This window comes from Bombina bombina, chromosome 8, assembly GCF_027579735.1.
Source record: "Bombina bombina isolate aBomBom1 chromosome 8, aBomBom1.pri, whole genome shotgun sequence".
Classification (NCBI taxonomy): domain Eukaryota; kingdom Metazoa; phylum Chordata; class Amphibia; order Anura; family Bombinatoridae; genus Bombina; species Bombina bombina.
The window spans coordinates 75,629,891-75,654,519 of record NC_069506.1 but is presented as its reverse complement, the minus strand read 5'-3'; the positions used below and the strand labels follow the sequence as shown (position 1 = coordinate 75,654,519).

General features: G+C 40.0%; 1 protein-coding gene across 1 annotated transcript in view; it reads right to left on the bottom strand.

Annotated features, from left to right (window-relative positions):
• The window catches only part of CEP104 (centrosomal protein 104), a 581,941-nt gene that overhangs the window by 270,619 nt on the left and 286,693 nt on the right, over positions 1-24,629 (bottom strand). The window contains 1 exon segment of the mRNA XM_053690408.1: positions 15,155-15,361. Within this exon segment, the coding sequence (XP_053546383.1) occupies positions 15,155-15,361 (207 nt within the window).

Genomic DNA, 24,629 nt, shown 5'->3' with positions numbered 1-24,629 from the left:
TGCCTTCAAAAATACCCCATCCTGAGATATAGACGAATCGCAGGGCACTGCATGAGACGATGGAACAGTTTGGGACACTTGTGGAGAAGGCTGTGGCATAGCCTGAACAGCATCCACTTGAGAGAATGGTGGCTCAGAAACAAACTGTCTATCTTTGTATAACAAAGTTCTTTCTACAAAAGAACTACAAAAAGGTAAGGGTGGTTCCACTTGGGCATCCAGACTATGGGGCGGATCAGGTCTGCAAGACCTCGCTGAATGCGGAGAGCAATATGCTCTCCGTATTCAGCATCGCACCAGCAGCTCACAAGAGCTGCTGGTGTAACGCAGCCCCCTGCAGACTCGTGGCCAATGGCGAACTCGAAAAGCTCCACAAAAAAAACAAGTTTATTAAAACAAGTAAAACACAGCAACGCGTTTATAAATGCATTGCTGTGTTTTACTTGTTTTAATAAACTTGTTTTATCCTTACACCCTTGCTCTGTGTAACAAGTCACTATTGGTTTTGTGGAGCTTTTCGAGTTCGCCTAATACTACGAGTGGTTTGTAGAGCTCCTCACACACCTCCCCCTTTGATCCAGCCAATTGGTGCTAACATCCATAGGTATTGAGAGCTTGCTGCTACCTGGTTGGCAAGACGCTCTCACGTGATCGGACCTTGAATATCGTGGTCGAGTCTGTCGGGCGACTAAGAGGTCCCCTGAAAAGTAAGAAGATATACAGAGGGCGACTCCTAGTGTGGAATTAGTAAGCAGAGTGTGAACCCACCAGCTTTACCCTTCAGAGATATACTCACAAAGTATAGAGCACACTGTAGTGCTAATGAAGCAAGCTGGGTATATTAAAAGTGGCCCAGCGCACATACCACTCCGGTGAAAGATGGTCCAATGTATTCAGAAGGTTCAGATAAAAAATTCAGGAGACTCCAGATATATATAAAAAACACTTTATATAAAAATATAACAGTGTACAATAAAAAATCAGTAGAATTCGCTACGCGTTTCTCAGAGCTACCACTCTGTTTCCTCAGGCAAGTTATACTGATCTAAAACTGAAGTCTCCTATTTATACATCCTCAAATAAATTAAAACATTGGTCACACCCAATTTACCAATTACTTATGCAAATGTTGCTATGGTGACCTTCACAATACAAACTGACTTTTCTTGATACCAGTATGTGAATATATAACTCATTGTATGCATAGATCTACTTTAACATATACAGCTAGTATCAAAACAAGTATATATCAGATATTACAATATATCTCATAAACATTTCGGAAGAAAACATATATAGTATGCACAATAGTGTTTCAGCAAAAAAACAAATACAGCACTCATATAGTTGGTTCATTAAATTTTCAGCAATCTCTCTTTATGAAAGTGAATGCACTATTTATTTCTATTTTATATGGTTAATAACTTCTTTATTTCATGAGGATTTCTTTCCTCCCCTTTGTTCATAGTAGAAAGTCTAATTTATTTATTAATTAAAAGCATTAGCTAGTTTGTTTATATCATATATAAAGCTGTCAGCTTGTGGGTGTGTGTCATTAGCCTATCTCACACTTCCATATGTGTGGGTAATGGCTAGTGGGCGTGTATCATTTATCGCCGGTCTTTAAATACAATTCCTCAACTTTCTTCCTAATATATTCTTACCCCTTTTGACATGATCTCCTACAATAAACTGTTTAAATGTTATCTGAATTGTTGTATTGTGCATATCATAAGCTGATTTTATGAAGGGCTATGTCTATTTGTTTAAAGCTCCCTCTCTGATTTCACAATGTCCAATGTGTAGGTGATAATCCGTGGGCGTGTAGCATAAACCAATCACGCGTCACTATGTGTGTGAATCCCAGCTTATAGGCGTGTGTTTTCTATCGTTAAAAAAAAAAAAAAAAAAAAAAAAAAAAAAAAAAAAAAAAAAAAAAAAAAAAAAAAAAATAAATCAACTATTGTCTATTTATTTTTTTGGGATATGAACTGCTTTGCTATTATGATATATTTATATATAACCCTATGGCTATGTTCGAGATAGCATCAGCCAATTTGTGTAGCCCTTTGGTATTACTGCTCTGTGAAAGCATATCCTATCCTCACAGTATTCGTCAATTTTTACTGAATCATAACATTCAAAATAATGCCAGTCTCGTAATCATTGCGCTTCAATCGAATAGATGCATATACTCATATATTTTTATATATTGGTAACCTGTATAATGTATATAAATAAAACTATATATATATAAAAAAATATGAATTATAGTCTTCCATTTTTTGTGTGTGCTTTCTGTGCCCTAGTGAATAAATTAATAAATTGTTCTATATGAAAAGACATGTGAAAAAACATATAGAGGAAAATTATGGTTACTATATGCTATAAATAGTGATAATTAGTGAATTCTATGTGTGACTAGTGTTAAGTACTCTAACTATATCTTATTTTATGTAAATAAATATATATAAATAGATGTGCTATTATAAAAACCTATGTGACTAGAGTAATAATATATAAATAATATAACTATAATAATATTATGTGTATGACCATGAATATATCAATTCCTATGTGACTCATATGATTAAATGTGTATAGTGTGACAATGTTAAGTGTTTATAATTAATATAATAAATACTCTATGTGTATGAATATAGACAAATTGTATGTTTATAGTATTCTAAATATACATATCTCCATTAATGTGATTAAATGTGTTTTATAGTGATATGATGCTTGAATGATTGTAAGATGGATAGTAAATACTGAATATATTTTCAAGATGAAACATTACTGGTATATTAAGATATTTACTGGGTGGTGACCTCAGGTGATCTATACTTACATTCCTTCTAAATAATATATATCAATATCAATGAGGATATGATCCATTATATACACATTAATATTAAGTGCACTACTAATGTGAGAGAACAGATATGAAGCTTGTATAACAGAACCCTTAAATTAAAAGATAGAATGAACTGAATGTTTGTACTGGATTGATCTAAAAGGCTGCTGTATCAATTACTTCATTGAGGCCTTCTGGATGTAAAGATGAAAATCTATAGATCCAGAAGGTCTCCCTTTGGCGAAGTTTAATCATTCTATTTTGGGAATTACTAGCAGTCACTACCTCGAGTGGGGTTATCTTCATAAGGCATTTGTTAGTGCCATGTGATGCTGTATGATGTCTAGAAGTACTGTATTTATCTAATCCTTTCACAATGCATCTGAGATGTTCAGACCATCTCTGTCTTATCATCCTGCAGGTGCGGCCTATATAATGTAGGCCACAGATGCAGGTGATACAATAGACCACATAAGTAGAACTGCATGTTATTTTTTGTGTTAATGTAAAAGTTTCCCCTGTGTTATTTACTTTGATACTCTTTTGTCCATTGATGGTATATTTACACATACTGCATCTATTTTTGTGACATCTGAAAAAGCCTATTTTTGCACCTTGAGTGCTATCTTGTATGTTTCCTCTATTGAATGGTGCATTTGTTTCCCTTTTGCACATCACTATCTTACTAGGTGCAAGTTTTTCCTTTATTGTTGGGGCTCTCCTAAATTGTTGACTAAGAAATTGGGACTAAGAGGTCCCGGCCTGCTGTTGATGGCACTACTAGTGCCCCGTCTTATGTGAGTTGCCAATTGTGTGTTGTCTTGTATTGTTGATTTGACAATACTGTTCGATGTGTTGCCTCCTCTTCTGTTTCTACAGAATCTCCATCTAATTAGGAATTTGCTGTCAGACATTTAGCTTGATCCTATGACTTTCATTGGTGTGTATTCATTTTTGCAACATGGTGTTGAATGAATTTGTTAGAAAAAGTACTTTGCTTTGGGTGCAAATTAACAAATCTTGGTTGCAATCAATGGCCCCCATTTGTGGGAGTATTTTGTAGTATAGTGTCCCAGAAAATATGTTGTTTCTGAAAGGTAAGTAAAGGTTTTCTGACAAATCGGTTGGGGTGTACTCATTTATGCTGAGCACTGTACATACATACACAGACACACACGAAACAAAGAAATGGACTGACTGCACTTCCAAACCAGACTGGGACCACGTCAAGATATCTTCCTCCATGGGTCCCTAACCTACAGCCACACAATGGATGCTATCTCAACCAATTACAAAGGACATGTGTCTCCCTTGTTTGTATTACAGTGTGTTTGGTTGAAGGTTATAAAAAAGGAAATGTATGCTTACCTGATAAATTGATTTCTTTTACAATATGCCGAGTCCACGGGTTTCATCCTTACTTGTGGGATATTATCCTCCTGCTAACAGGAAGTGGCAAAGAGCACCACAGCAGAGCTGATACATAGCTCCTTCCCTAACTCCTCCCCCAACTCATTCGACCGAAGGTATAGGAAGAGAAAGGAAAAGCTAAAAGGTGTAGAGGTGACTGTAGTTTTGAAAAAATAAAATAAATCCTGTCTTAAAATGACAGGGTGGGCCGTGGACTCGGCATATCGTAAAAGAAATCAATTTATCAGGTAAGCATACATTTCATTTTCTTTTACAAGATATGCCGAGTCCACAGGTTTCATCCTTACTTGTGGGATACCAATACCAAAGCTTAGGACACGGATGAAAGGGAGGGACAAGACAGGAACCTAAACTGAAGGCACCACAGCTTGAAGAACATTTCTCCCAAAAATACACTCAGAAGAAGCAAAAGTATCAAATTTGGAAAATTTGGAAAAAAAATGAAGGGAGGACCAAGTCGCAGCCTTACAAATCTGTTCAACAGAAGCATCGTTTTTAAAAGCCCATGTGGAAGCCACAGCTCTAGTAGAATGAGCCGTAATTTTTTCAGGAGGCTGCTGTCCAGCAGTCTCATATGCCAGGAGGATGATGCTTTTCAGCCAAAAAGAGAGAGAGGTAGCCGTAGCTTTTTGACCCTTACATTTTCCAGAATAAACTACAAAAAGAGAGGATGTTTGTCTGAAATCCTTGGTCGCTTGTAAGTAAAACTTTAAAGCACGGACCACATCCAAGTTATGTAATGGACGTTCCTTCTTAGAAGAAGGATTATGATACAAGGAAGGAACAACAATTTCCTGATTAATATTCTTATCTGAAACAACCTTAGGAAGGAATCCAGGTTTAGTACATAAAACCACCTTATCAGAATGGAATATAAGATAAGGCGAATCATATTGTAAAGCAGAAAGCTCAGAAACTCTTCGAGCAGAAGAGATAGCAACTAAAAATAAAACTTTCCAAGATAACAGTTTAATATCTATGGAATGCATGGGTTCAAACGGAACCCCTTGAAGAACCTTAAGAACTAAGTTCAGACTCCAAGGTGGAGCAACAGATTTAAACACAGGCTTGATTCTGATTAAAGCCTAACAAAAAGACTGAACGCCTGGGACATCCGCCAGACGTTTGTGTAATAAAATTGACAAAGCAGAAATTTGTCCTTTTAGAGAACTAGCAGATAATCCTTTTTCCAATCCTTCTAGGAGAAAGGACAAGATCCTAGGAATCCTAATCTTACTCCATGAGTAACCCTTGGATTCACACCCATATTATATAGATATTTACGCAAAATTTTATGGTAAATCTTTCTAGTGACAGGCTTGCGAGCGTGAATCAGAGTATCAATGACCGACTGCGGTGGCAGAGAAGACATGTGCACCAGATCCGCATACCAAGTCCTGCGAGGCCATGCAGGCGCTATTGGAATTACTGAAGCTCTCTCCTGTTTGATTCTTGCAATCACACGAGGCAGGAGAGGAAATGGTGGAAACACATAAGCCAGGTTGAACGACCAAGGTACTGCTAGAGCATCTATCAGTACAGCCTGGGGATCCCTTGACCTGGACCCGTAGCGTGCAAGTTTGGCATTCTGTCGAGATGTCATCAGATCCAATTCCGGTGTGCCCCATTGATGAATCAACGATGCAAACATCTCCGGATGGAGTTCCCACTCCCCCGGATGAAAAGTCTGACGACTTAGAAAATCTGCCTCCCAGTTCTCTACTCCTGGGATATAGAGTGCTGATAGATGGCAAGAGTGAATCTCTGCCCATCGGATTATCTTTGATAACTATCATCGCAAGAGAACTTCTTGTTCCCCCCTGATGATTGATATATGCTACAGTCGTGACATTGTCCGACTGGAATCTTATGAACTTGGTCAGTGCCAACTGAGGCCACGCCTGAAGCGCATTAAATATGGCTCTCAGTTCCAGAATATTTATTGGCAACTGAGACTCCGTCGGAGTCCAAGTTCCCTGAGACTTCAGGGAATTCCAGACTGCACCCCAGCCCAAGAGGCTGGCGTCCGTTGTCACTATAACCCATGATGGTCTGCAGAAGCACATTCCTTGGGACAGATGATCCTGTGACAACCACCAAAGAAGAGAGTCTCTGGTCTCTTAATCCAGATTTATCTGAGGAGATAAATTTGCATAATCCCCATTCCACTGTCTGAGCATGCACAGTTGCGATGTCCATCGCTGCTACCATTAATCCAATGACCTCCATACACTGCGCCACTGATGGCCGAGGAATGGACTGAAGAGCTTGGCAAGTATTTAGAATTTTTGATTTTCTGACCTCCGTCAGAAAAATTTTCATGTCTACCAAGTCTATCAGAGTTCCCAAGAATGGAACTCTCGTTTGTGGAACAAGTGAACTCTTTTCAATATTCACTTTCCAACCGTGAGTTCTTAGAAAGGACAGCACAATGTCCGTGTGAAATTTGGTCAGATGATAAGTTGACGCCTGAACCAAAATATCGTCCAGATAGGGCGTTACTGCTATGCCCCGTGGCCTGAGGACCGCCAGAAGGGACCCTAGCACCTTTGTGAAGATTTTTGGAGCTGTGGCCAACCCAAAGGGAAGGGCCACAAACTGATAATGCTTTTCCAGAAAGGCAAACCTTAGAAACTGATGATGATCTTTGTGGATAGGAATGTGAAGATACGCATCCTACAGGTCCACGGTGGTCATGTATTGACCCTCCTGGATCATTGGTAAGATTGTTCGAATAGTCTCCATCTTGAACGATGGGACCCTGAGAAATTTGTTCAGGAACTTTAAATCCAAAATAGGTCTGAAAGTTCCCTCTTTTTTTGGAACCACGAAAAGGTTTGAGTAAAACTCCTGTCCCTGTTCCAGTTTTGGAACTGGACAAATTACTCCCATGGAATAGAGGTCTTTTGCACAATGTAAGAACGCCTCTCTTTTTGTCTGGTCTACAGACAAACGTGAAAGATGAAATCTCCCTCTTGGGGGAAATTTTTTGAATTCCAGTTGATACCCCTGGGTCACAATTTCTAATGCCCAGGTGATCCTGCACATCCCTTGCCCAAGCCTGAGCAAAGAGAGAAAGTCTGCCCCCTACTAGATCCGGTCCCGGATCGGGGGCTGCCCCTTCATGCTTTTTTATCTATAGGGTCTTTGAAAGCACAACTATCTTTAATAGGTATAGTTGTACGCTTAGCTAGCGTAGATATTGTTCCCTCCACCTTACGGACCGTTTGCCAAGAGTCCTTAATGGTATCTGATATGGGAAACATTTTCTTAAAATTAGGAGGGGGAGAGAACGGTATACCTTGTCTATCCCATTCCTTTCTAACAATTTCCGAAATTCTTTTGGGAATCGGAAAAACATCAGTGTAAGTAGGAACTTCTAGATATTTATCCATCTTACATAATTTTTCTGGAGGAATTGTAATGGGTTCACAATCATCCAGAGTTGCTAGGAGCTCCCTCAGTAACATACGAAGGTGTTCAAGTTTAAATTTAAAGGACGTTAAGTCCGAATCTGTCTGAGGTAAAATATTTTCTGAATCTGAAATTTCACCTTCAGACAATAATTCCCTAAACCCAATTCAGAGCATTGTGAGGGTACATCGGAAATAGTTAATAAAGCATCAGAGGGTTCAGTATTTACATTAATACCTGGCCTACTGCGTTTACCCTGCAAAACTGGCAGTTTAGAAAATATCTCATTGAGAGTAGTTGACATAACTGTAGCTATATCTTGCAAAGTAAAAGAATTAGATGCACTAGATGTACTAGGTGTCACTTGTGTGGGTGTTAAAAGTTGGGAGACTTGAGGAAAATTACATGGCATATCCTGATTCTCTTCAGACTGAGAATCATCCTTAGACACACTTTCATTTCCTAAAATATGTTCCTTACATTGTAAGGCTCTATCAGTACAAGAGGTACACAAAGTAAGAGGGGGTTCCACAATGGCTTCTAAACATATAGAACAATGAGTTTCCTCAATGTCAGACATGTTGAACAAAGTAGTAATAACCACAACAGTTGGTAAATAGTTTATTAATTAACAAAAAACAATTTTTGCAAAAAACGAGTACTGTGCCTTTAAGAAATAAAAGCACACATTTTTTCCTCAAATATGCTTCAAAACGTCTATGAACGTCTATGAACGTTTAAAAACCTATGTATGGCTGTATAATGTTTCCAAAAATTATTGTTCACATGCATCTATTGAATTTACTCTCTACAGGAACATCAAATAAAAAAAATACAATTTTCTAATGACCCCTGCACCTCGCGCCTACCTGCTCCCAGAGAACTGCCAAATGAATCTACACCAATCCGGATAGTGTAAAACACAGATAGGGCCCAACCGGAGCTAATGTCTGCTGTCTCCTTCAGAGTAAACTGCGCAACTGAGGCGCGAAAACAGGCCCCGTCCACAATGGACGTCGCACTTAGAAATTCAAATACTGCATGGGAAGCGGTTATAAACAGTCAAGTGGTCCCCAAACAGTTTTATAATAAAATAAATAGATAAATAAATTTCTTTTACTTTTGTGTCATGTAAGTTTATGAATAAAAGGTCCCAGTGTCAATTATATTGCAATAAAGAAAAAAACACCCAGAAGGACAGTAACTCCCCTTTACAATTAGGACTACTGCTTACCATGTTCCTTATAAAGAACTAAATACAGCCAATTCTGATATACAAGGTTTCCTCAGAAAAATTAGGCTGACACATACCTCAAATGCTGCTTAATGCATGAGACTGTCCTCCACACTGAAAAGTTTACTTCATATTACCTTCAGATTTGTGGGAACCATAACTGACCCTAGTAACTGCTGCTAAGATCATCGATTTCTTCCATATCCTCCTTGATTAAAATAGTACTCACCGGTACCATTTAAAATAAAAAATATATTGATTGGAGAAATTAAAACTATCATTTTGTCACCACTATCACTTTACCCTTCCTATTACTAGTATAGGCAAAGAGAATGACCGGGGGGAGGAGTTAGGGGTGGAGCTATGTAACAGCTCTGCTGTGGTGCTCTTTGCCACTTCCTGTTAGCAGGAGGATAATATCCCACAAGTAAGGATGAAACCCATGGACTCGGCATATCTTGTAAAAGAAATGCAGTTTTATAAAAAATAACCTCAAAAGCTAAGAAAAACAATTAAAACGTTGTGGCCTATTTATTAATGATACGATATTGCGGATCATGTCCGCCCCCCATCGATAAATGCAGACAGCTTACGCTGTCTGCATTTATCATTGCACCAGCAGTTCTGGTGCAATGCTGCCCCCTGCAGATTTGCGGCCAATCAGCCGCCAGCAGGGGGTATCAATCAACCCGATCGTATTGGATCGGGTTGATTTCCGCCGATGTCTGTCTGCCACCTCAGAGCAGGTGGACAGGTTATGGAGCAGCGGACTTTAGATTGCTGCTTCATAACTTGTGTTTCTGGCGAGCCTGAAGGCTCACCAGAAACACGGGACTTCAAGCTCCATACGGAGCTTGATAAATATGCCCCAAAGAGTTTTAGAACAGAAGAATCATAGAAATAATGGAACAATAAAAAATATAGATCAGTTGAATTAATTTTCCATGGAATACAGTCTCTTTAACCCCTTAATGACCACAGCACTTTTCCATTTTCTGTCCGTTTGGGACCAAGGCTATTTTTACATTTCTGCGGTGTTTGTGTTTAGCTGTAATTTTCCTCTTACTCATTTACTGTACCCACACATATTATATACCGTTTTTCTCGCCATTAAATGGACTTTCTAAAGATACCATTATTTTCATCATATCTTATAATTTACTATAAAAAAAATTATAAAATATGAGGAAAAAATTGAAAAAAAAACACACTTTTTCTAACTATGACCCCCAAAATCTGTTACACATCTACAACTACCAAAAAACACCCGTGCTAAATAGTTTCTAAATTTTGTCCTGAGTTTAGAAATACCCAATGTTTACATGTTCTTTGCTTTTTTTGTAAGTTATAGGGCCATAAATACAAGTAGCACTTTGCTATTTCCAAACCATTATTTTTCAAAATTAGCGCTAGTTACATTAGAACACTAATATCTTTCAGGAATCTCTGAATATCCATTGACATGTATATATTTTTTTTTAGTAGACATCCCAAAGTATTCATCTAGGCCCATTTTGGTATATTTCATGCCACCATTTCACCGCCAAATGCGATTAAATACAAAAAATCGTTCACTTTTTTACTAATTTTTTCACAAACTTTTGGTTTCTCACTGAAATTATTTACAAACAGCTTGTGTAATTATGGCTTAAATGGTTGTAAATGCTTCTCTGGGATCCCCTTTGTTCAGAAATAGCAGACATATATGGCTTTGGCGTTGCTTTTTAGTAATTAGAAGGCTGCTAAATGCCACTGCGCACTACACGTGTATTATGCCCAGCAGTGAAGGGGTTAATTATGGAGCATGTAGGGAGCTTTTAGGGATAATTTTAGCTTTAGTGTAGTGTAGTAGACAACCCCAAGTATTGATCTAGGCACATTTTGGTATTTTTCATGCCACCATTTCACCGCCAAATGCGATCAAATTAAAAAAAACGTTAAATTTTTCACAATTTTAGGTTTCTCACTGAAATTATTTACAAACAGCTTATGCAATTATGGCACAAATGGTTGTAAATGCTTCTCTGGGATCCCCTTTGTTCAGAAATAGCAGACATATATGGCTTTGGCGTTGCTTTTTGGTAATTAGAAGGCCGCCAAATGCCGCTGCATTTCACACGTGTATTATGGATAGCAGTGAAGGGGTTAATTATGTAGCTTGTAGGGAGCTTGCAGGGTTAATTTTAGCTTTAGTGTAGAGCTCAGCCTCCCACCTGAAACATGAGACCCCCTGATCCCTCCCAAACAGCTCTCTTCCCTCCCCCACCCCACAATTGTCCCCGCCATCTTAAGTACTGGCAGAAACTCTGCCAGTACTAAAATAAAAGCTATATTTGGGCTTTTTTTGTGTGTTTTTTAGCATATTTACATATGCTGCTGTGTAGGATCCCCCTTAGCTCCCAGCCTCACTGATCCCCCACTAAACAGCTCTCTAACCCTCCCCCTCTGTCTTAATGGGCGCCATCTTGGGTACTGGCAGCTGTCTGCCAGTACCCAGTTTAGTAAAAAAATGTGCCTTTTTATTAAAAAAAAATGCCCTTTTCTGTAGTGTAGCTTCCCCCCCCCACCCAAGATCAACCGCCCACCCCTTCCAGGTCCCTTAGCTGTTTATTTACAGCTTTTAAAACATTTTTTTTTTTAACTTTTCCCAGTTTATTTTTCTGTAGTGCAGCGGTTCCCTCCCGCTCCCGCCCCGTGCACGCGTCCGCCCGCCGCCCCCCGTGCACGCGCGCGCTCCCATGCGCGCTCCCGCTCCCGCCCCCCTCCACTCCATTCGGCACATCGATGGCCGCCCACCCGCCTCCCAGACTTGCTCCCACCCACCAACGTTACCGGCCAACGATGTCCGGTGCAGAGAGGGCCACAGAGTGGCTCTCTCTGCATCGGATGGCCAAGGGGGGTTATTGCAGTATGCCTCGATATCGAGGCATCACTGCAATAACCGGAAAGCAGCTGGAAGCGTGCAGGATCGCTTCCAGCTGCTTTCCAGACCAAGGACGTACGCCACACGTCCTCGGTCATTAACTGTATTTTTTTTTTAGGACGTGTGGCGTACGTCCTTGGTCATTAAGGGGTTAAAACATTTCAAACCAGGAGCATGGGCTCAGGCAAAGCAATGTATACGTTTGAATTTTCATATGGTGATTGATAGAGAAAAGTGAGTTTCAGGTCGTCAGCAGTACTCAGTGGGCCTGGTCTGTCTGCTTTTATTGATGCAAACCCACATTTCCTCACAGAACCTTTTAGCCAAAGTACTGGTAATAAACCCATATAGGCTGTCTTAGTGAAGTACAATGGCATTTTTTATTAAAGAGAGAGTAAATTCTGTAATGATTCTGATAGAGCATACAATTTAAAAAAAAACTTTCCAATTTAACCTTTATCAAAATATGCTTCATTTTCCAGGTGTTCTTTGTTAAAGAGAAGACTCAAGAGCAGCAATGTCAAATGACAAGAGGCATATATGTGAAGCTACCAATCATCAGATAGCTCTCAGTAGGGCATTGCTGACACTGACCCTACCTAGGTATACTCTTCAAACAAAACCAATTTTGACTTAACTGTCTGTACTGTTCCTCCAACTGAATTTAAAAACAGGTGCTCACAGGTCTGACATATATTTCCTATAAGCGTCTCTGACGTATCTCTTATATTTACCGTCATTTTCTCAAAAAGTGGTTTATAACCAGTGCGTTGGATATAAGGCTCCTTAACCAAGTGTCTTTAAAACATTTCAAGATAGTTGTATATTACAACAAATATAATGCTCAACTAACAATGGTGGTGTAATAGTAACACCAGTTATACTCTTATTTCGTAGTCCACAGTGCCTTTGTCATACATCCAAATAAATAGTATTGAAAGTAAATGTTTACTCAACATCAAAGAATCAAAACAGAGATTAAAGATGGTTTCCATTTGAGTGCCAAAACAATGTTTTGCTCTCTAGGGTTTTGAGAAGGATTAAGGATAGTTTTCTTCATCCTCTATGAGGTTGTGATTATACTTCGATCATATCAGATAAGATAGAATACTTTAAAAAAGAGAATACATAACAATGCATTGTTAATGTATAGATTTGGATAGTAGTGTTAGGAAGGACATGTATTAAAAATAATTAATTGTGTTTATAATGATTGTTTGTCGCTTTGTGTTTCTTATGGTTGAAGTGCTTTGTATAAAAGGGTAGAAAAGAATAATAAAAAAACAATATTTTGCGATATTTATAATTTTCTTTTCAAGTTTTCTGAAGATGGACTGTAATTCCTTTAGTATTTGCTATCAGTCTATGCAACTCTATGAGAATGAACATAAATATTTTACATAGTAACGCATGTGATTTACAAGCTTGTGATATATTGGTTTAAATGCAAGGTGAATTATGTTTTATTCCAACGTGCTCTGCCATTGATACCGTGAATCCTACTGTATTTAAACATCTCTATAAATAAATAAAATATAATAATAATATATACACTGTGTGCAGAATTATTAGGCAAATGAGTATTTTGACCACATCATCCTCTTTATGCATGTTGTCTTACTCCAAGCTGTATAGGCTCGAAAGCCTGCTACCAATTAAGCATATTAGGTGATGTGAATCTCTGTAATGAGAAGGGGTGTGGTCTAATGACATCAACACCCTATATCAGGTGTGCATAATTATTAGGCAACTTCCTTTCCTTTGGCAAAATGGGTCAAAAGAAGGACTTGACAGGCTCAGAAAAGTCAAAAATAGTGATATATCTTGCAGAGGGATGCAGCACTCTTAAAATTGCAAAGCTTCTGAAGCGTGATCATCGAACAATCAAGCGTTTCATTCAAAATAGTCAACAGGGTCGCAAGAAGCGTGTGGAAAAACCAAGGCGCAAAATAACTGCCCATGAACTGAGAAAAGTCAAGCGTGCAGCTGCCAAGATGCCACTTGCCACCAGTTTGGCCATATTTCAGAGCTGCAACATCACTGGAGTGCCCAAAAGCACAAGGTGTGCAATACTCAGACATGGCCAAGGTAAGAAAGGCTGAAAGACGACCACCACTGAACAAGACACACAAGCTGAAACGTCAAGACTGGGCCAAGAAATATCTCAAGACTGATTTTTCTAAGGTTTTATGGACTGATGAAATGAGAGTGAGTCTTGATGGGCCAGATGGATGGGCCCGTGGCTGGATTGGTAAAGGGCAGAGAGCTCCAGTCCGACTCAGACGCCAGCAAGGTGGAGGTGGAGTACTGGTTTGGGCTGGTATCATCAAAGATGAGCTTGTGGGGCCTTTTCGGGTTGAGGATGGAGTCAAGCTCAACTCCCAGTCCTACTGCCAGTTTCTGGAAGACACCTTCTTCAAGTAGTGGTACAGGAAGAAGTCTGCATCCTTCAAGAAAAACATGATTTTCATGCAGGACAATGCTCCATCACACGCGTCCAAGTACTCCACAGCGTGGCTGGCAAGAAAGAGTATAAAAGAAGAAAATCTAATGACATGGCCTCCTTGTTCACCTGATCTGAACCCCATTGAGAACCTGTGGTCCATCATCAAATGTGAGATTTACAAGGAGGGAAAACAGTACACCTCTCTGAACAGTGTCTGGGAGGCTGTGGTTGTTGCTGCACGCAATGTTGATGGTGAACAGATCAAAACACTGACAGAATCCATGGATTGCAGGCTTTTGAGTGTCCTTGCAAAGAAAGGTGGCTATATTGTCACTGATTTGTTTTTGTTTTGTTTTTGAATGTCAGAAATGTATATTTGTGAATGTTGAGATGTTATATTGGTTTCACTGGTAAAAATAAATAATTGAAATGGGTATATATTTGTTTTTTGTTAAGTTGCCTAATAATTATGCACAGTCTTAGTCACCTGCACACACAGATATCCCCCTAAAATAGCTATAACTAAAAACAAACTAAAAACTACTTCCAAAACTATTCAGCTTTGATATTAATGAGTTTTTTGGGTTCATTGAGAACATGGTTGTTGTTCAATAATAAAATTAATCCTCAAAAATACAACTTGCCTAATAATTCTGCACTCCCTGTATATATATAAAGATGGTTTCCTTTTGAGTGCCAAAACAATTGTTATCAATGCAATAAAATGAAAAACACATTTATATAATCTTCAAGAATCAATAATGTTCACAAAATAAATTAATCATGTTACATATATGAAAAATGGATGCCATAAAATTAATGAATGATTAAACATTTAACATTGCATACCTTGATCTCAGACTCTGTAGGCCTGCCATCAATTTTGGCAAAACCATCAAAGAGATTCTTATATAAAAGGTTTTTGCGCGTGTTAGCATCATCGGCAGGTAAATATTCCAGAACAGCGCCTCGGTGCTGCTTATACACGTAGAGAATAATTCTTACAGCTTTATCCCGTACTTCAGATGTAGAGTATTCCAGAGCACCTGCTGCAAACTAAGAAAGTCATATTGAAATTATGAAATATATCACAATCTACTTGCAAATCAACTTAAAAATTTTACCATCAAAGTTTTGGTCAATATTATTAAAATTATGTTCAAAAGAATGGTCAAAAGGAAATATCTTTTCTTTTTAACTTTATAGAAATATTTAAAGAGACAAAGAGTCCACTCTAATGATTCTAGCTTCAGTATAGTCTGCAATAAACTTACTGTTGAAAAGTCTACCTACCGCTTTTTTTCCTGAGAATGAAGTGGAAGTGTGCAGTAGGTACAGATCTCTGAGAATTATAAGCTTCTGCATGATATATTTATCAAACAAAATCTCAGAATGCTCCAAGATTGTCCCCTAGTGAGTTCTTCTGTGTCAAACTTAGAATTAAAAAATGACTAGGAACCCCCCGTTCAGGAAGATTATTGCAGAGTTGCTTAGAAAGTATATAGCACCAGCATAGTTTGAATGGGATTGTTCCAATAATTTAAAGGGACACTAAACCCAAAAATCTTCTTTTATGATTCAGATAGAGAATACAATTTTAAACAACATTCCAATTTACTTCTATTATCTAATTTGCTTCTGTCTTTAGATATCCTTTGTTGAAGAAATAGCAATGCACATGGGTGAACCAATCACACGAGGCATCTATGTGCAGCCACCAATCAGCAACTACTGAGCCTATCTGTATATGCTTTTCAACAAAGGATATGAAAAGAACAAAGCAAATTAGATAATAGAAGTAACTTAGAAAGTTGTTTAAAATTGCATGCTCTTTCTAAATCATGAAAGAACAATTTTGGGTTTCATCCAATTTTTTTCTATCATGATTCAGATAGAGCACGCAATTTTAAGCAACTTTCTAATTTACTCCTATTATCAAATTATTTTCATTCTCTTGGTTTCTTTATTTGAAATGCAAGAATGTAAGTTTAGATGCCGGCCCATTTTTGGTGAACACACTGTGTTTTTCTTGCTGATTGGTGGATAAATTCAACCACCAACAAATAAGTGCTTTCCATGGTCTGAACCAAAAAATAGCTTAGATGCCTTCTTTTTCAAATAAAGAAAGCAAGAGAACGAAGAAAAATTAATAATAGGAGTAAATTAGAAACTTGTTTAAAATTGCATGCTCTATCTGAATCACAAAAGAAAAAATTTGGGTTCAGAGTCCCTTTAAGTTTTAAAACATAAGATACTGACTCAAAAATGATTATTTCAATTAACACCCAACATACTTATAATGCCAATGTGACTAGCGTAAAAGTAAAATGTCAATATTACTTGTCAAACAAACAATGTAGGTGATAAGGTCACATTAACTCAAAGTAAAAATACAAATACAGTATACAGTTAAAGTGAAATGTCTTCAAGCACATTCCCATTTGGCATCAGGTATTATAGCAAAAAATGTCTATTGATCCCAAAGTAATAGAAAATCACAGCACTTGAGTAAGAAAAACAAAATATATGCTTACCTGATAAATTCATTTCTCCTGTAGTGTGGTCAGTCCACGGGTCATCATTACTTCTGGGATATTATCTCCTCCCCTACAGGAAGTGCAAGAGGATTCACCCAGCAGAGCTGCTATATAGCTCCTCCCCTCTACGTCACCTCCAGTCATTCGACCAAAGGACCAACGAGAAAGGAGAAGCCCAAGGGTGTAGTGGTGACTGGAGTATAATCCAAAAAAATCTTTAGCCTGCCATAAAAAACAGGGCGGGCCGTGGACTGACCACACTACAGGAGAAATGAATTTATCAGGTAAGCTTAAATTTTGTTTTCTCCTGTTAAGTGTGGTCAGTCCACGGGTCATCATTACTTCTGGGATACCAATACCAAAGCAAAAGTACACGGATGACGGGAGGGACAGGCAGGCTCTTTATACGGAGGGAACCACTGCCTGAAGAACCTTTCTCCCAAAAACAGCCTCCGAAGAAGCAAAAGTGTCAAATTTGTAAAAAGTATGAAGAGAAGACCAAGTTGCAGCCTTGCAAATCTGTTCAACAGAAGCCTCATTCTTAAAGGCCCAAGTGGAAGCCACAGCTCTAGTAGAATGAGCTGTAATTCTTTCAGGAGGCTGCTGTCCAGCAGTCTCATAGGCTAATCGTATTATGCTACGAAGCCAAAAAGAGAGAGAGGTAGCCGAAGCTTTTTGACCTCTCCTCTGACCAGAATAAACGACAAACATGGAAGACGTTTGACGAAAATCCTTAGTTGCCTGTAGATAAAATTTCAGGGCACGGACTACATCTAGATTGTGTAGCAGGCGTTCCTTCTTCGAGGAAGGATTAGGACACAAGGATGGAACAACAATCTCTTGATTGATATTCCTGTTAGTGACCACCTTAGGTAGGAACCCAGGTTTAGTACGCAGAACTACCTTGTCTGAATGAAAAATCAGATAAGGAGAATCACAATGTAAGGCAGATAACTCAGAGACTCTTCGAGCCGAGGAAATAGCCATTAAAAACAGAACTTTCCAAGATAACAACTTGATATCAATGGAATGAAGGGGTTCAAACGGAACACCCTGTGAAACATTAAGAACTAAGTTCAAACTCCATGGCGGAGCAACAGTTTTAAACACAGGCTTGATCCTAGCTAAAGCCTGACAAAAAGCTTGAACGTCCGGAACTTCTGACAGACGTTTGTGTAAAAGAATGGACAGAGCTGAAATCTGTCCCTTTAAAGAACTAGCGGGGGCGTGGCCTGACCGAGCTAAGAAATGGCCGCATAATTAGCGAGCTCTGATCAGCTCATCGAATACAAACTACATATGTAGTCCCAAACATCAGCTAACTACCTCAAACGAAGGGGTATCACCCTAATCCCTAACCTGGTCACTCTGATTACTTTAGAAGAGCTAGCAACATATGGAAGGTAAAGACCAAACTCCTAGCAAAGCCACACAGCATCGTAGAAGCAGCGACGGCGCCAAAACACACCAGACAGCTAACATTACCCACACCGCACCGCCGGAGATCCATGACAGTGGTGAGAGGCCATAGAGAAGGTGTGAGAGCCATCGGCAGGTACAAACAGCAGCGGAGGTTGGTGAGAGCTGTGCAACTTTGGACCCACGCTACAGCAGGGGGAATCCCCAAGATGGCGCCGACGACCGCACTGAACTGACACCGCGAGCGGAACTATCCGCCAGGTAAACACGGCACATCATAACACAGGGCAGTGAGGGAGAAACCGAGGGGCACAAAAACCACAACAAGCACCTATAACCCTCTAACTATAAAATAAGATACCACGGTTTTCGAGGACTAGATCCAGGCCTTCAGAAAATTTAAGAGACAGCCTCCATACTCTAATAACACGCATAAAGGCCAAACTCCCCACTGATTGTGACATAGCTCAGCAGACCCACCTGAAGGCTCACAATTGCCTAGTTAGACAGCCAGATTAATTATACCTGCCGGAATCAGTGGTATATTTTAAGCAGAGGAACTGGGGGTAAACTTTCAACATAAAAACATTAGACAGAGGGGCACTAACTGAAGCACTCCCAATACCCCAGTAACAGATTTCATCGCCCAAAACCACTAAAGGCATTAGATCACGGATCTGTGCAGCCCCAGTCACACTACTAGCAGTGGGAGCAGCATTCACCTGTGCAACAATGTCAGCCAGAAGACCAACCAAGGGTGATAAAACATCTAAACCATCCACAGTTAACGCCTATTTTAAAACAACTATAAACCCCAAACCAAACATAATGGAAGACATGGAGGAGGGGGATCAAGGCGCATCAGATATAGAACAGGCTGAGACAAGTGAAGAAACCACCCCAGTAACCAAAGCAGATCTAAAGGGCCTGGTCTCTAAGCAAGACATAACTGCCAACTTTGAAAAGCTATGGACTAAAATTGACAACATGCATACGGCAATGACCAACAGCTTATCCGAAATCAAATCGGAGATTGCCGAACTTGGAGGGCGGATAGACACACTAGAAGAACACACTGACACTCTAGTTGAGGATATCACTAATGTTACTCAAACCGTGACCTCTCACCATCAGGAATTAACCGAGATCCAAGAAAAACTCGAGGATCTAGAGAATAGGAGTAGGAGGAACAATATTAGGCTGAAAGGAGTTCCAGAAAGTATCCTCAATAAAGACCTACTCTCCTATGTAGCACAACTGTTTCATCAGGTGACAGAAGGATCTGGAGAATTCGAAATGGGAATTGAAAGGGCCCACAGAGCCCTCAAGCCAAAACCCAAAGAGGGCATGCCCCCTAGAGATATAATTATCAAAATGGCGCTTTTCCAAGACAAAGAGAGAATCCTACAAGGAGCACGCAAGAAACCCACACTGAAATTCCAAGGGAACGTAATACAGTTCTACCAGGATCTTAGTGTTAGAACTCTTCAACGCAGAGGGGCTCTCAGACCGCTGACACAGCTATTAAGGAAGCATCAAATAGCATACAAATGGGGTTTCCCCTTTGCCCTGTACATTAACAAAGACTCCAGAACAATTACTCTCAAAGACTCATCAGATATCCCTGAGGTCTGCCAAATCCTAGACCTGGAAACTCCAAAGCTCACAACCCCTGCCCCACTACAGCGGCTAATGAAACCAGCGGACCAAATTTCAAAACCACAATGGTCTAACTCGACCAGGAAGAAACAAAAAACCTGACAGCTCCTCTTTGGGACACACTCAGGGTATCTAAACCCCTCCATGTTGAACTCTGTGTTAGCTATCGCAAGTTGACACGGAGACAACCAAGGAAGCACAAGCTCTTTAAAGACATTTTCTCCAACAACAATAATACCTGTGAACCCACAATCTTATAAGAAGATTGTCTTTCCCTCTTCCGAAAGTTTATCTCTGAGAATACAGGGACATTTGAAGACTCAGAGCGAGACTTTACTCACAATACCTACCCGTATTGCCTTGGGACTTTTTCTTTTTCTCATTCATCCAAGCTCAATTCGATGTAGCTGAACTGACACCCCTAGTTAACAAAGTTATATTATTATTGCACTATAAGCGATTCTCTAATATGTTTTCTCCTTCCCTTCCTGTTCTTTTTTCTCCTTTCCCCCCACTCTATCTTGCAGTTGAGATGGCTGGAGGCCCCTACAGTGAGGCTCAGAGTTATGTTGAATTGTATTGTTGTAACTGTTTTTTTCATGTGTTTCAAGATGTCGTATGGGAGAAGTCTGAGCGATTGGGGGCCAACATGAGAGATGCTTCGGAGCTATCATTAGAACGGTATGAAACTCGGGAGGGTGGGGAGCCTGAAAAGGTCTCACGGAGACCAGGTAAGCTGACAATACACAAACAATACACAAATGGATAGTGAGTTGACTATAGCTACGCATAATGTACGAGGCCTCAACACTGACACCAAGAGACGATTAGCTTTTAAACAATACACTATGCTAAAAGCCAAGTTACTGTTTCTTCAAGAAACACATTTTGTAACACCCCAACTCCCCTATTACTGGACCAAAAACTTCCCCACACACTTCCACGCAACTACCAAGTCGAAAAAAAGAGGGGTCTCGATTCTTATTCACTCCTCTGTTAATTACATACATGATTCTGCCACTGCGGACCCCGAAGGCAGATACTTAATCTTAAAGGGACAGATAGATAATGTAGACGTTGTTCTATGTAACATTTACGCGCCCAACGAACAACAACACATATTCTTTGCCAAAATATCGCATCTTATAACACAGTGGTCACAAATCAGAACAATTTTAGCAGGTGACTTTAATATCCCCATCTCACCACAAGACACAAGAGACCCAAGACTTACATCAAATAAACAGACAAGGCGCGACAGCATAATGCGACATATCAAGGCTTCACTCAGTACACACTCGCTGCTAGATTCCTGGCACATTTTAAATGGCAACACCAACGACACAACCTTCTACTCGGCGGCTCACAATACATACTCCCGACTTGATTACGTCTTCACCAGTCAAATTATGCAACCGACTCTCAGCTCCTCTAGCATTTGCCCGTGTGTGTGGTCGGACCACTCAGTAGTACTACTTAAGATGACAGGACTAGTGGACCCAAATAGATCTAGGTCCTGGACGTATGACCCAATCTTACATAAACACCCGCATATTCACTCTTCCACTCTGCAGCACCTGACGGAATTTTGGGACATTAACACAGACACCACTGACAATCCGACATATGTATGGGCCGCTCATAAATCTGTACTCAGAGGCACTCTCATCAAAGAAAAGACTATACACGCTAGACAGACGAGACGAGATTGGATGCAAACACATGAAGACATAGCGCATTTAGAAAGACAACATAGATTAACGGGGAACCCTACCACACTGAGTAATTTACAAAAAAAAGAGACTCACTAGCTAAGATGTTGAGCTCCCAAGCAAACAGAGCTATAATAAAACTGAAATCACAGTATTTTATATACGCTAACAAGCCAGGCAAATACTTGGCCCATAAACTTAGAGAAAAATACAAATCAGCTAATATCCCACTCATTGAAAGACAAGATGGTACAAACACTACAAACCCCCAAGAAATAGTTGACACCTTTGGAGACTTTTACGCACAGCTTTATGACGGCCACAAAGTAACACACAGCCCAAAGGTAGAGGCTCTCACACAGAGCTTTTTAGAAAATCCTTTGTTGGTTAAATTAACAGCAGAAGACAAAAAGTCGTTAAATGAACCCATTACAACGTTAGAGGTTGTCTTGGCGATAAAAGCACTAAAACCCGGAAAAGCAGCAGGTCCAGACGGTTTCCCAGGGGAATACTACAGGTTGTTCAGACGGGAACTAGTCCCCCACCTGACCAAATTTTGTAACCATATAATGCAAGGCCACCCAGTACCAGCTGAGCTGCTACAAGCAAAAATAATAATCATACCCAAACCGGGCAAAGACCCAAAAAAATGCCCTAGCTATCGTCCCATTTCCCTGATCAATCAGGATATTAAAATCTTTACCAAAATTTTGGCCAATAGGCTAGCAAACATTTTACCCAACCTAATACATAAAGACCAAGTGGGATTCATCAGAGACAGGGAAGCCCCAGACAACGTGAGACGAACTATAGACACGGTCCATCACCTCTGCGAAACACGAACGCCTTCTCTGCTCCTCGCGTTGGACGCGGAGAAGGCGTTCGATAGGGTAGACTGGAGGTACATGACTCAAACCCTGACACAATTGAACTTTGACGGCCCCTTCCTTGACGCCATCAAAACAATATACACCAACCCATCAGCCCTTGTATCCTCTAACGGATATAGATCTAAATCGTTCCCTATTCTGAATGGGACCAGACAAGGATGCCCACTGTCTCCCCTATTATTTGCGATATGTATAGAGCCCTTGGCAGCCAAGATACGGACGAACCCTGACATAATGGGAGTTAAAGTGGGAAAAGTAGACTACAAAATTAGCCTTTTTGCAGACGACATACTACTCACCCTGACCAACCCTATGCTATCACTTCCAAACCTATATGAAACGCTAGGAGAATTCTCGTTAATCTCCGGCTATCGTATTAACTCGGATAAATGTGAAATGTTACCAATAGAGATCCCCACTCACACAAAGAAACTAATTGAAATAAACTTTAATTTAAAAGAATCTAAAGGTCCCTTGAAATACTTAGGAGTGGGAATAACGGCTCACACCCAGCAGTTATACAAAGCCAATTACATACCTCTATACAAATCCATTAGGAAAGACCTACAATCCTGGAAGAAACATAACTTCTCCTGGATGGGGAGGATATCAGCAGTAAAGATGACCGTCTTGCCCCGACTGCTCTATCTCTTTAGGGCTCTGCCCATACGCATTCCATATCCCGACTTAGAGAAACTCCAAACAGAGGTACTGTCATTTATCCGTGGTACAAAACAAGCTAGAATAGCAAAGAGAACCATGACAGGTCACAGACACTTGGGAGGATTGGGGATCCCCAGTCTCATAGAATACTACAAGGCAGCTAGACTAGCCCAGGACACCTTAATACTTAGGGCCAAAGAGGAAGCTCTTTGGATTCAGTTAGAGTCAGACATGAAGGAGGGGGGTGGATCAGACACCATACTATGGGACCACAGAGTTGACAAACACGAGACAAAGCAGCATCAATCACTCACAATAGAGACCACCCAAACTCTATGGTCAGAACTAGCACACAAAGGAGGATTGTGCCCTATGACCTCAATACTGAGACCCATCAGATACCTTCTCCACAAAGATTTGCAAAGAACAATCAATAAATGGGAAAATAAGGGTCTATACCGGGTTGCAGACTTCCTAATTCAGAATAAAATGATGACTTATGCCCAACTAAAAGATAAGATATATCCTGACCCTTTGCACTGGTACCTATACCTCCAATTATCATCATCAATACACACATATAGGCAATCAATTCAGACCAGAGGTAAACTTACCCTAGAACATATATGTAACTCTATAAGCAGACCAAAACAGTCCATCTCTAGAATATACCTAGATATACAAACGTTAAAATCCCCAACTAAGTCACCCCTCATGCAAAGATGGGAAACAGACCTGGACATCAGATTGGAGCCAGAGCAGTGGCTCAAGACTTTTGAGACAGCTACTAAAGGACTGCTGAGCGCTGACCTCAGAGAAAACACTCTGAAGACGATTTTCAGATGGTACTTAACGCCTCTTAGAACAACACATATGACACAAACAGCATCTAGATTATGCTACAGAGGGTGTGGGGAGGTGGGCACATACCGTCACATGTTCTGGGACTGCTCGGAGGTTCAGGCCATATGGCAGTCACTATCCAACCTAATTAGCTACCTATTAGACGAACAGATTCAGATTAGCAAGACACAGGCACTACTCCACGAGAGACTTCCTAATTTCAATGGTCCAATAAACACTTTCATTAGAATACTATGCACGGTAGTGAGAACCTGCATAGCTAGATACTGGAAAGTAGGCACACCGACATGGCAAGAAATTAAAAATAAAATCCAACATACATATAACATGTATGATTTAGCAGCATGGACACTAGATACCAAAACTAAGAATGACGAAATTTGGTTCTATTGGAACTACAGAAACGGCTTCAACCACCCTCCCTTACCGGCAACAGCTCGCTCACAGGCCTCCAGTCGCTAGACAGATACATTCAAGTAGATATATAGACTTGATCTACTGCCCTCACGATCAAAAGGTACTGTAAAAACTTACTACCCTCTCAGTTCTCTCTCTACCCCTTCTATGTTTTTCCCACACC